Below are 17,241 nucleotides of genomic sequence, written 5' to 3'. Positions count from 1 at the left end.
ATATCAGCAACGAGAACAGGGTTATAATAAGTTACAGGTTCTTGGAAACATGTTTCCAAGAAAAATATAGGAATAACGAAAAATGACCGCAAAGTACAACATAATTCATTCTAAATATTCACTAGGCAGTATGAACTATGAGTGAAAGATGCAGGTAAATTATCCTGTATAACAAATAATGGAATGAAAGCCCAGGACCAGAGCCAAAATGACTTTATTTAGCCTACTGTATCAGTACTCAGCAAGACCCTGCTGGAGCTTACACATACAGCAGAGAGGACAGACAAATGTCACACACCAATTTGTACATTTCAGAAGAATAAAGATCAGTTGCATGTGAGGTTTAGACTGCATTTTATACAGTTACAGAAACAAAATTACTGTTTTTAAATCGTTTCTCAACATTCACAGATTGGAGTGTGATCTAGATGCCAAATATGGCAGTTTTATGTTGTAGATTCCCCTTATAACACAGTATTGTGATTTCCATATGTTACCATCAGGTAGCCTAGTGCTTAGAGCGTTGGGCCAGTAACTGAAAGGTTGCTAGATCGAATCCCTGAGCTGACAAGGTAAAAAAATAAAAATCTGTCGTTCTGCCCCTGAACAAGGCAGTTAACCCACTGTTCCTAGGCCATCATTATAAATAAGAAATTGTTCTTAACTGACTTGCCTAGTTAAATAAAGTTAACAAAACAAAAAAACATTATTTTTTTTTTACCATAGCTTATGGATGCGGGCAGTAAGTTCTTAGAAAGCACATTTACTGCACTGTACAAAAAGATGCCAGGCCTCAGAGATGAAAAGCACAAGCCTTTTTGGAGTAATCTACAACCTCTCGGTCCTCCTCTAATCCTAGTTCTGAGAGGCCCTCTTATTCGCAGCCAGCCCGCCCGCCCTCCCCCTTCTCTGTGATCTGGGGTGCAAAGGGTCCCACCAGCCAGTTGAGAGGAGTGTTATTGAGCAGATACTCTACGACACCATCCAGAGACTGTCGCACCTGTGAACATTTAAAATGTGTCAATCAACACAAATAACAGATAATTATGAAATCACTCTGAGGTGATGATGTACATACAATGTGTTTGTTGAAATATTGAAACTGAATAAATAATGAGAAACCAGCAGCTGGTGTATTCATAATGAATGCACACAGGCGAAATGGAGCAACAGAGTTTGGTATACCTGTGTTAGATGGTGACGGGTCTGCTCCAGGAGGGGGGGTGTGAGGGTGCTAGTGTTGCCCAGGGAGGAGTGCAGTTCTTCAGCCGCTTTCCGTGCGTTTGCCAGCTGGTCCTGGACAGCACCGGGTAAGCCCTGGGCGCTGGACACCACCCCAGAGCATGCAGACCGCAACTGGTCACTGAGACCACGCACCATCGAGAGGGTTCGCCACTCCAACTGCTACACAAACATTTACAGGTATCTGTGGAAACTACAATACAGTGTTTATAAAGTTCCTCAAGTACATTCATTCACATGGCTACTTGGACAGAAAATACTAACTCAGGACTTCCTACCTCAGTCTGGTCTTTGGGAACATCCACCTCCCCCATCTCTACCCCTCCATCTTTAGGCTGTTTCTCCTGCCACTCCTTCCAGCGCTGCAGCAGCTGCTCTGGTGCCCCTCCCAGCTGGTGGTTGGCAGTGGCCAGGGTGGAGCGGGCTTTCTCCAGCAGGTCCAAGGTGCTGGTGATCTGTGTCAAAGTTGCGTATGTGGCATCTCTGGCGTGCCGGGCTCTTACCAGGGACTGCTCCAGGGCCCGCTCCTGCACCTTGGAGGACAGCTTTCCCAGACGGACAAAGTAGCTAGAGCCCACCACTGGTGCAGTAGTCACCTCACCTGTTGCAGGCTCCGCCAAAGCAGCTGTATGCGGAAAAAAATAACGATAATCTATAAACGATAATTCACGGTCTGAGATCAGAGCTATTGATTTTAGTGTCGCCTTGTCTACATATACAGTTGAAGTCGGAAGTTTACATACACCTTAGACAAATACATTTAAACTCAGTTTTTCACAATTCCTGACATTTAATCCTAGTAAAAATTCCCTGTCTTAGGATCACCACTTTATTTCAAGAATGTGAAATGTCAGAATAATAGTATAGAGAATGATTTCAGTTTTTATTTCCTTCATCACATTCCCAGTGGGTCAGAAGTTTACATACACTCAATTAGTATTTGGTAGCATTGCCTTTAAATTGTTTAACTTGGGTCAAACGGTTTTGGGTAGCCTTCCACAAGCTTCCCACAATGAGTTGGGTGAATTTTGTCCCATTCCTCCTGACAGAGCTGGTGTAACTGAGTCAGGTTTGTAGGCCTCCTTGCTCGCACACGCTTTTTCAGTTATGCCCACACATTTTCTATAGGATTGAGGTCAGGGCTTTGTAATGGCCACTCCAATACCTTGACTTTGTTGTCCTTATGCCATTTTGCCACAACTTTGGAAGTATGCTTGGGGTCATTGTCCATTTGGAAGACCCATTTCGGACCAAGCTTTAACTTCCTGACTGATGTCTTGAGATGTTGTTTCAATATATCCACATCATTTTCCTTCCTCAACATGCCATCTATTTTGTGAAGTGCACCAGTCCTTCCTGCAGCAACGCACCCCCACAACATGATGCTGCCACCCCATGCTTCACGGTTGGGATGGTGTTCTTCGGCTTGCAAGCATCCCCCTTTTTCCTCCAAGCATAACGAGGGTCATCATGGCCAAACAGTTCTATTTTTGTTGCATCAGACCAGAGGACATTTCTCCAAAAAGTACAATCTTTGTCCCCATGTGCAGTTGCAAACCGTAGTCTGGCTTTTTTAATGGCGGGTTTGGAGCAATGGCTTCTTCCTTGCTGAGCGGCCTTTCAGGTTATGTCGATATAGGACTCGTTTAACTGTGGCTATAGATACTTTTGTACCCGTTTTCTCTAGCATCTTCACAAGGTCCTTTGCTGCTGTTCTAGGATTGATTTGCACTTTTCGCACCAAAGTATGTTCATCTCTAGGAGACAGAACGCGTCTCCTTCCTGAGCGGTATGACGGCTGCGTGGTCCCATGGTGTTTATACTAATTATCCGTACTATTGTTTGTACAGATGAACGTGGTCCCTTCAGGCGTTTGGAAATTGAACCAGACTTGTGGAGGTCTACAATTTTTTTTCTGTGGTCTTGGCTGATTTCTTTTGATTTTCCCATGATGTCAAGCAAAGAGGCACCAAGTTTGAAGGTAGGGCTTGAAATACATCCACAGGTACACCTCCAATTGACTCAAATTATGTCAATTAGCCTATCAGAACCTTCTAAAGCCATGACATAATTTTCTGGAATTTCCCAAGCTGTTTAAAGGCAGTCAACTTAGTGTATATGTAAACTTCTGACCCACTAGAATTGTGATACAGTGAATTATAAGTGAAATAATCTGTCTGTAAACAATTGTTGGAAAAATTACTTGCGTCATGCACAAAGTAGATGTCCTAACCGACTTCCCAGAACTATAGTTTGTTAACAAGAAATTTGTGGAGTGGTTGAAAAACGAGTTTTAATAACACCAACCTAAGTGTACGTAAACTTCCAACTTCAACTGTACATAGCTACAAATATATTAACCATCTTGCAGCTCTAGACCTGACTCAGCAGCACCCACACCAGGAATGGGTTCAATTCCATTTAAGTACAGTCAATTCAGAGGTTATTAGTTCATTTTTTCATTCATACTGACCCAGCTCTCTGTCGCTGAGAGGCAGGTTATGGTCCACCCAGTTCTCAGAGTGGCTGAGGGCCAGGCCCACCCCACTGCTGACCATCTGGCCCACACCGGTCACCATGAATGAGCTGAACAATCCACTGGCTGCTGCTTGGGTCATCTCCACACCCCCGAACACTGCCGACATTACAGCCCCAGTCATGGTTTCTTTGGCCCCGGTTACAGCCCCAGTCATAGCCTCCTTTGTCCCACTCATCGACTGGTACATCATGCCTATTGTATCTGAAACTAGCTGAGGGAGAAACAATTAAAAAGCTGTTATGAATATACAAGGTATAACATCAAGTAAAGTGTTTTCTTGGGGACTTGAGTTGAATTGGATGCATGAGGAAGCATTGTTGACTAGTCAACACTAGATTTGGAGACTCACCTTATCAGCTGGCTGCTGGAGGATTTGCAGTTTTTCCACCTTGTCCAGTCCCATCATAGCATAATGATTCACCACAGAAACTGCAACAAATCATTCATTAACTCAGAACAAAAAAGTTATCCACTAAAATAAATATATCGTTTTTTTTGTGATGTCTGTCTGTGGTCACTACGCAGCAGAACTCACTCTGTGGCTCCAGTCTGTCCAGGAGTGGCTTGGAGCCGGTTGTGGTGGCTGCCCCAAGAGTGCGCACCCCGCTCTCGACAGCCTCCATGACCCCCTTCAGCAGGGGCACGCTGTCCTTGGTGCTGCTGTAGGCGTTGGACACTACACCACACGCAGAGCTCACCAGGGGTATGCTGCCCACGCGGGACACAACACTCTGGAAACAAAACAATGGTTATTATTTAGCCTGGGTTAGTAGAGGGGAAACAGCCTTTGTGTTGCCAATTTCAACAATTGCATGTTGCATATTTTGTTTGATTTGTACTGATCACTCAATCGGCACCTGGAGTTTTTTTGTGTACATGCACATATTATCCTTGAGGAGTGCTTGCATATTTCCAATTTATCCACTTGAGTGAAATACTGAATGCTGGTTTCAATGTTATTTGTGTATCAGACCCTTCAGAGCTGTGTTGTAGGGTAAACTAATGTCATAGTGATGGTGCTCCTCACCTGCAGGTCTCCATTAGTTGGCTGGGTTGTGGCTGTACTGGGCACAGTCTTCCCGCTGTCGGCCATTGTGCAGGATGTGTTTAAGGATGTCTCTTTAAATTTCTGACATGAAAAAGAGGAGATTCACCTCAAATTACATGGTTTATGAGACAGAACTTTTACTTGCTTCATAATACAGATATTCATTATGCAGCTGAACAGCAGTGAGGGGATTTATTGTGCTGTCCCTCCATCTATCCATTTGTAGACAACCCAGTCATGTCTGCTTCATTTGTCAAGCAACAGGATACAGCCAGGATGGAACTGGATAGGGCTGAATTATAGAATGATTCACGTCACTGGACAGAAGTTGGACTGAACAAGGATGCCCTGTCCCATCTGGACAAGAGGCATACCTATGTAAGAATGCTGTTCATTGACTATAGCTCATCATCAAGCTTGAGGCCCTGGGTCTGAACCCCACCCTGTGCAACTGGGTACTGGACTTCCTGACGGGTCGCCCCCAGGTGGTGAAGGTAGGAAACAACACCTCTTCACTGATCCTCAACACTGGGGCCCATGACCGCATGGCCAAGCACGTCTCCAACTCAATCATCAAGTTTGCAGACAACACAACAGTAGTAGGCTTGATTACCAACAATGATGAGACAGCCTAAAAGAGAGGAGGTGAGGGCTCTGGGAGTGTGGTGCCAGGAAAATAACCTCTCATTCAACGTCAACAAAACTAAGGAGATGATCGGAGACTTCAGGAAACAGCACAGGGAGCACCCTATCCACATTGATGGGACCGTAGTGGAGAAGGTGGAAAGCTTCAAGTTCCTTGGCGTACACATCACTGACAAACTGAAATGGTCCACCCACACATACAGTGTGGTGAAGAAAGCACAACAGCACCTCTTGAACCTCAGTAGGCTAAAGAAATTCGGCTTAACACCTAAAACTTTTACAGATGCACAATTGAGAGCATCCTGTCGGGCTGTATCACCGCCTGGTATGGCAACTGCACCGCCCACAACCACAAAGCTCTCCAGAGGGTGGTGCGGTCTGCCCAACGCATTACCAGGGGCAAACCTCCCACCATCCTGGACACCTACAGCACCTGATGCCATTGGAAGGCCAAAAAGATATAGCCAAAATATATCATTATGATGGAGGCAGATACAATAATTGCTAATATTCCAAACAGTAGCACTAGGAGCTCCTCCACTACACATTTGTCTGGGCCCTGGCTCTGGTCACTGCAGACCAAAGTTACTCATGTAGGCCATCAATTTGATGTTTGTCTTTATAATAATGATGTGGCATTTTGATCATGTGATTTTTCAGTACCTTAAACTAAATGCTTGGCAAAATTGTATTTTATTATGAAGATTTTTGAAAAATGTTGGCAAAAATTTAAATTGGATGACATCACAATTGAACATTTAAATCCTGTAGAACTTAATATCATGGTAATTCTGAATGTGATCGTTATTCAGATGTAAAATTGGATGACATAACAATTGAATGTTTGGGCCAACTGATCATCTCCCTGAATATATATATATAACTAATTTTTGAAAATCGGTAATCTGTGTACCAGCAAGTGCAATGCGCTGATTGTTTGATTCTGAACTCAGTTTTGGTGGTAACAAATTTGAAACTAAAAACTTGCTGGTACACAGATTACCGATTTTCAAAAATTAGTTATATATATATATATATATATATATATATATTCAGGGAGATGATCAGTCTGTACCATTGATGGGACAGGGAGATCTTCCAGCAAGACCATCTACTTTCATCCATAATGCTAAGAACATTTTATTCCTCCGGAGGGCAGGGCCATAGCTCATTTTTGTGTACTGCTCAATATTCCATGGGAAAAAAACATTGGTATGGTGATGCTGTTGCTTTGTCTAGTCTTAGGATTGTGGAATGGCAGAAGTCATTGATGTGTCATTGACACGTAATTGGTATACAATTACCACAATTACCACGTTTCCATCGACAGTTTTTATGCGAGTAAAGTCATACTGTAAAAAAAACTGCTATGATGGAAACTGGAAGTTTCGGTACAATTTTATAAATGCTGACAGATAATTAGTTTGTTTGACGTGTTGGCATCTTTTTGTGTCAGTAAAATTTATTATGCGAGAAATGGCAGTGGAAATGCCTTTATGCGCAAATATTGATACACTACATAACCAAAAGTATGTGGACACCTGCTCATCGAACATCTCATTCCAAAATCATGGGCATAAATATGGAGTTGGTCCCCCCTATGCTGCTATAACAGCCTCTACTCTTCTGGGAAGGCTTTCCACTAGATGTTGGAACATTGCTGCAGGGACAAGCGCATTAGTGAGGTTGGCCAGTGATGTTGGGCGATTAGGCCTAGCTCGCAGTTGGTGTCAACTAATCCCAAAGTTGTTAGATGGGGTTACGGTCAGGGTTCAGTGCAGGCCAGTCAAGTTCTTCCAAACTGATCTCAACAAACTATTTCTGTATGGACCTGGTTGTGCACGGGGCATTGTCATGCTGAAACAGGAAAGGGCCTTCCACAAACTGTTGCCACAAAGTTGGAAGCACAGAATGATCTAGAATGTCATTGTATGCTGTAGCGTGACGACTTCCATTCACTGGACCTAAAGGGCCTAGCCCGAAACATGAAAAACAGCTCCAAACCATTATTCCTCCTCCATCAAACTTTACAGTTGGCACTAGGCATTTGGGAAGGTAGCTTTGTCCATTGGACTGCCAGATGATGAAGCATGATTCATCACTCCAGAGAACTTGTTTCCACTGCTCCAGAGTTCAATGGCGGCAACCTTTACACCACTCCAGCCGACGCTTGGCATTGCGCATGGTGATCTTAGGCTTATGTGCGGCTGCTCAGCCATGGAAAACCATTTCATGAAGCTCCCGACGAACAGTTCTTGTGCCGATGTTGCTTCCAGAGGCAGTTTGGAACTCGGTAGTGAGTGTTGCAACCAAGAACAGACAATTGTTACGCGCTACAGCACTCGGCGGTCCCGTTCTGTGAGCTTGTGTGGCCTACCACTTCGCGGCTGAGCCATTTATGCTCCTAGACTTTTCCACTTCACAGTAACATCACTTACAGTTGACCAGGGCAGCTCTAGCAGGGTTTGACAAACTGACTTATTGGAAAGGTGGCATCCTATGACAGTGCCACGTTGAAAGTCACTGAGTTCTTCAGTAAAGCCATTCTACTGCCAATGTTTGTCAATGAAGATTGCATGGCTGTGTGTTTGATTTTATACGCCTATCAGCAACAGTGTTGCTAAAATTGCCAAATCCACTAATTTGAACAGGTGTCCACATACTTTTTTGTATATGTATATATATATATGTGTATAATAACCATCATATGGAAGTAAACTTGGAGTTACGTGATGATATGGTGCGTGGTCCTTCTACTGCGACTTGGGAAACCACGCATTTTGAGGCTACAGATTAAACTATGACTTCACAAAGTGGTGAAAGTGCACGGTAATCTTGATGCTCCTGTACAATAAATAGAGGGGCTTACAACAACAAATCCATTTGGTGGAAAAATTCTAAAAATGTTCATATTCGCATGGAAATCTGTCACCAATTGGATGGAAACCTAGCTATTGATGACAAAATCTTTGGATGTCACTATAGCCAATTGCCAAAGACAGTTGAAAACCATATTCTGATGTCACCAAAATCTTAGATCTTCAAAGCAATTTGAAATCTCTACTGTCTAGATAAGTGTTTTTTATTTTATTGCAACAGCAATATGGATGTGTCATTTTCAGGTCAAACCAATACTGTGGCAGCAACCAGCCCTGTGGCTCTGGTACTGGCCCTGTTCACCAGGCCTCACTGGTGGATCCCCTGACCTACGTGGGACAGGCAAACTGCCCCCCACCTCAGAGCAGGCCCCAAAGGTAAAGGAGACCCATCCAGACACCCATATTCGATATGTGGTCATCATGAAGGATCTTCCACATGCCTCCTCTCTCTCATCAGTTGTCTGAGCTCTCTAAAGGGTCTGAAGGTCCAGCTGGATGAGCCTCTGACACTGACCTACCTGGAAACCGTAAACCTCCCTCAGGCTCCTGACCAGGCCTCACCTCCACAGCAGTCCAAGAACAGCCCTCTGCTGAGCCCACTCGAGGCCGTTTCTGACGTAGGGGAAGGAAGCAGTTGGACATGCCCAGCTCATGACCTCAGCAGGCCCCTCTCCTAGTCCATGGCAGGCCCCTTCATTCAGTCACACAGGGTGCTATAGCCAGGAGTACTGGCAGAGGTGCATGCAGTACTACCAGCAGCTGTCTGACCAGAGGAGGTGGAAACAGATATGCTACTACATGGACATGAGCAGAGCTCCCCACTAGGGAGTTCTACATGTGCATACTGATGCAGCTGCCTGCACTTGGCCATGCTGAGGATAGCGTAGCGGAGCCTTCTACCAGCAAGCAGCGTGGTAACACCACTTTAAATTATAGTAAACTCAACATGGATGGTGGGGTATGCAAAAATGCATACACCCCACCAAAAATGGGTCAACCTTGAACACCTTTGTGTCTTGTATGTTTTTCCATTCAGGTAAAAATAAATACACATATACAAATTCTGAACACTTCTACAAGGGACAAATATGTATGGGAGGTTTCATTCAAATCAAAACGAATTCTGTCAAAAAGTGATTGAATTCAAATGGATTTACCCCTCTGTGTGTGACCCCTGAAGCCAGTAGAGCAGGCCTAGATGGCAGTAGGTTGGTATGCAAGCAATGACTGACTGTATGAAGAAAGATGTGGGTCACAGCCATATAAATTAATGGTCCCAGCAGCCTACAACGTTCCAATTCCAGTCAAATCATTTACAGTTATGACAGGTGAAAGTATGAAAAATACTACTTCACAAAGAAGCAAATAAGAGGTATGAGGGCCCAAATTACAATTTGAAAATAAGCCATATTTAAAAGTGTTTTGAAAAATTGGGCCATAGTTCTGCTGAACTTTACCCCACAAAAGGGATTTTCCCAGTACCGTAAAATGAATAACTTCTCTGGTAGAGAACGTGAGCAACTAGCCTACAGTAGTTTGATTAACTTCTATCTAAATAGACATTAAACAGGCACTTAGGCAGACATCTAAAATAACAGTATAGTTTGTTAGCAAGCCTGGTCAAAGACGAAGCTAGAAGGTTACAAGTTGTTATCCTAATGTTACCGCATGATACAGCTCTGCATGCTTTTCAAAATATTAGTTTCCAGACAGGTTGTCAATTTAGTCACTGACCTCGCTGATAATAAACATAATATATTTGGCATGCTCCTGTCCTCCGTTGACCCTGCTGCGAAGTTTAACCCAGATAGCCGTGTCCCGACCAAGCCATGGCAGCACACTTGGCAAAACATGGGCAGAGCAAAGGCGGGGTTGTCAAATTGTTCCTGAAAGTTAACCAATCACTGTAAACTGAAACTAGCTATACGCAACAGTAGCCAATGAATGTAGTTAGGTTACATGAAACCATGTAGCCTAACAATTATGATATCAATAGTTGTGCCTGTATGATTATATATTTTGGAATATCAAGCGTTATCTATAATGTCTGTGGATTTCTATTTATGTTAGTATTGTGTTCATGTCATAATTGATGATGAGACTGATTATTGGTATAGGCTAATACATTTAGATTATAAATAGATGGGGAACACAACTTCACATTGCATCATCAGGTGTTGAAAAATGTCACACAAACGTGAGTTTTACTGATTTCATAAAGCCAGGTAAAATCACAGAACATCTGTTGGGATTATTAGGCCTACCCTTAAATGCAATCAGGTGCCTCACATCTTCAATGAGATCTGGTTTAAGGGTCAATCAATGATTTAGATCTGGCAATATTTAATCATTTACATCTTGAAGACCCATAAACTGTTACCCTACAACGTTTACAAAAGTTGCAGTTGTGGTTCTTACCTCAATTCACGTTGTATGGTATTTTGTTCTATGCAAAGTAGCTGTATAACGTTATATAATTTATGTTTTATAGCCTACCTGCAATAAATAGGAACATCGGCCAACCAAATATGTTACCCTATGTCTTGAAAGCCAATTGCCTATGGGGACGGTTAATTTTACGCCTGCTACATTTAGGTTAATGTTGACTCCTCATGAGAAACTTTCAACCTGCACCAATGACGGAAATCGCCATTGCAGGTAGGCTAAGTGCCTCGTTCAAATACTAGTCGGAACAAGGAATCTCGGACTTCCTGAATCGTTGAACGCGGCACGTGTATAACTACAACCAGTTAGTAAATCGGAAACGTGCGATTTTCCTAGTTCTGACTAGCATGTAATCTCAGTAATTAAGTAAGTAACTTAAGTATTTGTTTTTATGACCGTGTTTTTCTTTCTGCTTATATTTTGTATTTATATGTTGATGTGTGTATTTTTAGTATTGTATGTAATTCAGCACTCATCTGTAAAAAAAAAGAAAAAAAGACAGTGATCTTAATATGACTCCCTGATAAAATAAAGGGTAATGAAAATCTAAATAAATACAATCTCTCCTGGAAAGTCTGACGTGGTAGACAACGTTTCGTATTTCTCACCTCTTCCCTGCCTAGAACCTAATCTAGTAGCTAAAGTGATATTTTGCTTCTGGGTTGCCGTGATTAAAATTCAAGCAAAGATTTGTATAACTAAACCAAGATAGACCACAGCATGTCGTTTCCAATGGGAACAAATGAGTCATAGTGGGCAGAACAAGTAAGGAGGTGGGCAGAGCCAAGCACGAAATAGCGAGATCCTATTTTCCTGTTCTAGTAAACATTTGCATATTTCCGTTAGGGAACGCCTACTCTGTGAAATGCGCGTGTGCAATAACTCAATTCGCCTTTGCACTTCTAAACAACGCGATTTTATAAAACGTTGGCAAAAGCCAAAGTCTACAATACTCAGTCCACTCTGTTCAAAACAGATTCTAGTTATGGGAACAGAAAACTGTATTGAGATCAAATGTTTCATTGATGTGAAAAATTGCAGAATGTCGGCCAAAATCCATCTCCTTTCATAATTTTCCTACCAAATTTGGTAGTGAGTTGAAACACCAAGCGGATGCTTCACATTTATACATCTGGTGATATATCTGTCTCATTGTTCTATCTGTGACGCAATTAATAATTACTACAGCAACAAGAGTGGCTTTGTATTTCTGTGTAATGCAGTGTAACTGCAATGGGTAGCTACACCTGAAGAGGGCATTCTTTACCCACAAAGAGAGGCCATTGTGCTGCAGCCTCACTCACTGTATGTGGCTGAACCTCTGCAAGGTCTTTCAAGTCTGCTTGGCACCCATATTGAAGACATGTTGAGAGGATCCTTTTAAACAAATTATAACTACAAGTTTATTTTTATATTTTAGAACAGAGAGTAAATCCACTATGAAGCCGATGAAAGAGAAGGGCATGTGTGAGGTTTACAGAAAATGCATTTATAAATGCAAGTGTGAGGTTTACAGAAAATGTATGGGGTACATATGTAGACTATCTCTATAAAATAAATCTAGTGAGGATTGTCCATAGGAAGATAAAAATAATATTCATGATTCCCTGACATGTGGAGTTCATATGATATAAGCTCTTCCTATTGTTTTAAATGCTAGAACAATGTGTCACTCTGTTTGGCTGGCAGTGGAGTGTATCCATGGATGCCAAGGGAAGCCAGGCTTCCCATTTTTTTTTAAAGCTTTCGTCTCTCTGTGTTTTCAGAATTTTCTTCAATTCGCAAGAGGCTTAATATAACTCACCGGAGAAAGCGTCCGAGCAAGAGAAACAGCACCCCTCTGTTTCTGTGTTTGTAGGCCATCTATCTGATGCTGTCTGGTCAAAAAGAGTATGACATTGTTGCCGTCTGTAGCGTTGAATGCAAGGGAAGCCAGCGAGCATTTGGCCTCTCTTAATAAGAAAAAATATATAAAATAATAGCCAATCAGAGTTGAGCTAAACTGAGTGAGCTCCACCGTGAATAGTCCTGGCTCACCAACAAAATGTGTCAAGGGAAGCCAGTTTGGATTTGGCTTCACTCCTATCACATCGCATCAAGATAAATATGTAATTGACAGAAACAACTTGAATTGTTGCACCTCGTTGTGTTGTTGTCCTCCTGTGGCTAGCTAGCTAAAATTGTCCCTTTTCTAAATTAGCCATGGGTGGAGATAGGGATTTGGACTTGTGGATTTACTTAATTCTCCTTACTGGCCAATGATTATAACAGCGATTCTGATCAAACCATAAATTCATACAATGTGCCCCTGGACTGAGAGGATGGACGTTTAATATGTACAGTTGAAGTTGGAAGTTTACATACACTTAGGTTGGAGTCTTTAAAACTTGTTTTTCAACCACTCCACAAATTTCTTGTTAACAAACTATAGTTTTGGCAAGTCGGTTAGGACATCTACTTTGTGCATGACACAAGTAATTTTTCCAACAATTGTTTACAGACAGATTATTTCACTTATATTACACTGTATCACAATTCCAGTGGGTCAGAAGTTTACATACACTAAGTTGACTGTGCCTTTAAACAGCTTGTTAAATTCCAGAAAATGATGTCATGGCTTTAGAAGCTTCTGATAGGCTAATTGACATAATTTGAGTCAATTGGAGGTGTACCTGTGGATGTATTTCAAGCCCTACCTTCAAACTTGGTGCCGCTTTGCTTGACATATGGGAAAATCAAAAGAAATCAGCCAAGACCTCCGAAAAAAAAATTGGACCTCCACAAGTCTGGTTCATCCTTGGGAGCAATTTCCAAACGCCTGAAGGTACCACATTCATCTGTACAAACAATAGTAGGCAAGTATAAATACCATGGGACCATGCAGCCGTCATACTGCTCAGGAAGGAGATGTGTTCTGTCTCCTAGAGATGAACGTACTTTGGTGCGAAAAGTGCAAATCAATCCCAGAACAACAGCAAAGGACCTTGTGAAGATGCTGGAGGAAACAGGTACAAAAGTATCTATATCCACAGTTAAACGAGTCTTATATCGACATAACTTAAAAGGCCGCTCAGCAAGGAAGAAGCCACTGCTCCAAACCCGCCATAAAAAAGCCAGACTACGGTTTGCAACTGCACATGGGGACAAAGATTGTACTTTTTGGAGAAATGACCTCTGGTCTGATGAAACAAAACTGGAACTGTTTGGCCATGATGACCATCGTTATGTTTGGAGGAAAAAGGGGGAGGCTTGCAAGCCGAAGAACACCATCCCAACCGTGAAGCACGGGGGTGGCAGCATCATGTTGTGGAGGTGTTTTGCTGCAGGAGGGACTGGTTGCACTTCACAAAACCGATGGCATCATGAGGATGGAAAATTATGTGGATATGTTGAAGCAACATCTCAAGACCTCAGTCAGGAAGTTAAAGCTTGGTCGCAAATGGCTCTTCCAAATGGACAATTTGTGATGAAACAAATGTGTGGTTGAATTTATTCTGCCACTCTGTCTTCTCATGTCTCGGCCTTAGGCCTATATATCACGGTTGCAAGGCATATGAACTAACAGGTTTTAGAGCAAACAATGCAATTATCACAACACATAGGTTGTAATATGTTATTTTTCTGGCTTGGCTTCCCCAGTGATTTTACCCACGAACGGCTACTGGTAATATGTTATCCCAGCATGCCAGGCACAATCATTTCCATTACCATTATTTGTTATGCAGGATTCCATTTCCACAAACTCCTCCATTTCATTAGGAGATTCTAATCACGATAAAATATGACCCATTATAATTTTCATTATCTGCCCTTTTATATTTTCACAGCTATTAGGCCAAAATGCAGAGAGAGATTACTTTAATATTGCTATCAGAGATAATCTGAATGGCTATCGCGGTTACATTTTGGTTCATGTTTGAAGTGAAATTAATTCTGTGGTTACATTTATAATCACCAACCCTTTTGAAAGTAAACATATTCACACAGCATGCAGACATATTAACGAATGAGAAATTAAACAAGTCTGGTAACTGGAGAACAGTGGGGTGTCTGTGTTCCTACTCCTCTATCATATATTTTTCAGTTATTAGTTTGTGTGTTTTTGGAGAGTGTGGGGATTTAATGTTCCCCAGTGTCCCTCTACTTCCTCCTCCTTCAATTTCCCCAGACTGGGGTTACCAGCATGTGCCCTGGAGGCCGGTAGTGTCATCTGTTTCTGTTTAACTCTGACTCTGCTCCACTGGATCAATTGATTGTGGCCCAAATTGTTCTGGATATTGAGTAATTGAAGATTAGGAGATAAGAAAATGACTGATCCCTTAGGACAATTACAACTTTCCCTGTGTCTGAGAACATACCATTCTAGATGAGCAGACTAAATTGGCAACATAGCCAGGTTGCTAGGGTTGTATGGTGCAGCTGCTGTTAGTTTTATCAGCCATTTACTTTAGCATTACTGAAAATGTCTGGGTCAAATTAACCAAGCCCAGGGTTTAAAAAATCTGATTAGGATTCTATTTATTTTACCCAAACCCAATAAACTGACTAGTGATGAGGACACATCAACCATAAAGGTTTCAAGGAGGCCCAAACAGGTAGAATTGATAAACTTCTTCGCATTGGAAGATGAATTGGTCCAAGGGAGGCTTTGTGATCTAATGTTAGTGTGATCACTCTGCAAAACAAAAATGCAGTACAATTCTAAAGTAATGATTCATGTTTACATAAAAAACAGATGGTACAAGTGTGTAAAATTTTTTGCAAATGCAACACCTGAATGTTGATTCTAAGGTCAAAAGAGCTGCATCTTAAATCTATTTGAATTATTTACCATCTGTCCATTTTATGCCCATTTCAATTCAAGTCTGTTTAAGTAAGATCGACCCTCTACACACCATCAGCAGAAGTCCTATTTTCAATGCACTGCAACATATTTTGGGCATCCTGGCTGCAACATCAGGTATCAGTAACATGGACCACACCATTATAAATCATCTCAAGGTTGAAACTTGATATGAGCTTTTGCCCTGGCAATTTATGGTGTAATAACACATTAATAAGGCGTAACCTTGGCTGAGCTGACGTAGGTCTTAGACATGAACAGGAACATAGCTCATGTGGAAGGGATATAGAGAGCAGAAGTTGACCATGCATCAGAGGTGGTCAAGTCAACCACACGCGTACTATACTGTTAGTATACTGTAACCCTGCCTGCCTCCATCTACCCATATCCTCTAAGAGAGTACAAGGTCTTTTTTATATTTTATATTTTTATATCTCCTGTTCCAATGAATGAATAAACATATTGATTACTTCTCACCAATGATTCAATGTTTTTTGTGGGTTTAATGATGTGGCTTGTCAATGCACAATGAAAACTGAAACAGCTTGGAGGTTAGTGTGTCTAATACTCTCTTGCTCTTTCTAAATGCTTTTTTCCCTATTCTACTTTTGTACAATGTGTTCAGATTAAAAATCATGTCTTAGAAATAGTGGATGAAAAAACTGTCCTAATTATGTGCATCAGGGGGCATTCAAATTAATGTTACATTTTCAAGAAGCATGAACTCATCCTTATTCTTTTAAAATGAATACTCATCATAGTCATTAACTGTATTTGGCTCTGTGTGAGTGTACGTCTCTTGAATCTTTTCAGTTATAATCACAAAGGCCTCTGTTGAGGAAGTTGGAACAGCCTGAGACTTTAAATAAGATACATCTTTTCCAGGTTGTACGATATTGACAATATGATTCTACTGAGTCTCTGTTGGCTCTTTAAAACAACAAACTAGAAAAGCCCCCAAAACAACATACAAAATGAAAAGTAACAAATAAGCCACAGTTTCCTCCCTGGGAAACAATAGCCTCCTAATTAATGACTTTTCATCATGTCTGAAACACAGGCGACTGGTGTGCCTCTGTTTATTCTAGTGGGATTATTTGGGCAGAGGGGGTTGCCAACGGCACAGAGGGAACAGCAGAGGTGCTGGGAACACGGGGGAGATGACTAGCCCTGAAATATTAATTGTCTGGCTGGGATATGACTGGATCTGTCCTGACAGTGATGGCCTACAACTGTGCTATCCCCAAACAAAGGACGGATGTGTTGCAGTACGCTGAGTGACTATAGCAAGGTGACGTACTGTAAAATAAATGGTGGGGCTATGTCCAGAATGGGGTTAAAATGGCAGCTATATTGGTCAGGAAGAAATCCAAACCAGTCTAATTGGAATGAATGGCAGTTGGGATAATCCTGGTTTTACTTATGCAGGCAAATAAAACAAAGGCTTGTGATATATCAGGAATTGTGGAATATAATTGTCAACCTAAAATAGTGTCATATAATCATAAATACAGTTTATTCGGGTTTTATAAACATTCTGTATAAATAGCCTCTAAAATATATGTAAACAGACCATAAATGTCTCAATTTAGTGTTCTTG

At 41.7% G+C, this 17,241-nt stretch overlaps 1 protein-coding gene across 6 annotated transcripts; it reads right to left on the bottom strand.

Annotated features, from left to right (window-relative positions):
• Positions 1-197: 197 nt before the first annotated feature.
• Positions 198-11,066, bottom strand: plin3 (perilipin 3). 6 transcript variants are annotated; one of them, XM_071345267.1, is made up of 9 exons: positions 10,088-10,199; positions 9,511-9,584; positions 4,809-4,910; positions 4,317-4,512; positions 4,131-4,210; positions 3,716-3,992; positions 1,521-1,867; positions 1,186-1,404; positions 198-1,000 (listed from the first exon to the last, which is right to left on the bottom strand). In XM_071345267.1, exons 3-9 carry the CDS (start codon positions 4,872-4,874, stop codon positions 875-877), a joined length of 1,311 nt encoding a protein of 436 aa, XP_071201368.1. In that variant the 5' UTR covers positions 4,875-4,910; positions 9,511-9,584; positions 10,088-10,199; the 3' UTR covers positions 198-874. The 6 variants fall into 6 exon arrangements, 5 of the variants coding, with proteins under 5 accessions (XP_071201368.1, XP_071201366.1, XP_071201367.1 ...); XR_011668312.1 differs by lacking the exon at positions 9,511-9,584 and having other exon boundaries at positions 1,186-1,435; positions 10,088-10,202; XM_071345265.1 differs by lacking the exons at positions 9,511-9,584; positions 10,088-10,199 and adding an exon at positions 10,850-11,066.
• Positions 11,067-17,241: the final 6,175 nt, after the last annotated feature.

Source organism: Salvelinus alpinus, chromosome 16, assembly GCF_045679555.1.
Source record: "Salvelinus alpinus chromosome 16, SLU_Salpinus.1, whole genome shotgun sequence".
NCBI classification, from domain to species: Eukaryota; Metazoa; Chordata; class Actinopteri; order Salmoniformes; family Salmonidae; genus Salvelinus; species Salvelinus alpinus.
This window is presented reverse-complemented; position numbering and strand designations above follow the sequence as displayed.

Excerpts from the sequence above, each read along its gene's own strand:
- plin3 (XM_071345264.1), bottom strand. Across the intron at positions 4,513-4,808 it reads CAACTAATGGAGACCTGCAG|AGTGTTGTGTCCCGCGTGGG; the intron begins GTGAGGAGCACC and ends TTTTGTTTCCAG. Across the intron at positions 4,211-4,316 it reads GGACAGACTGGAGCCACAGA|TTTCTGTGGTGAATCATTAT; the intron begins GTGAGTTCTGCT and ends GATTTGTTGCAG.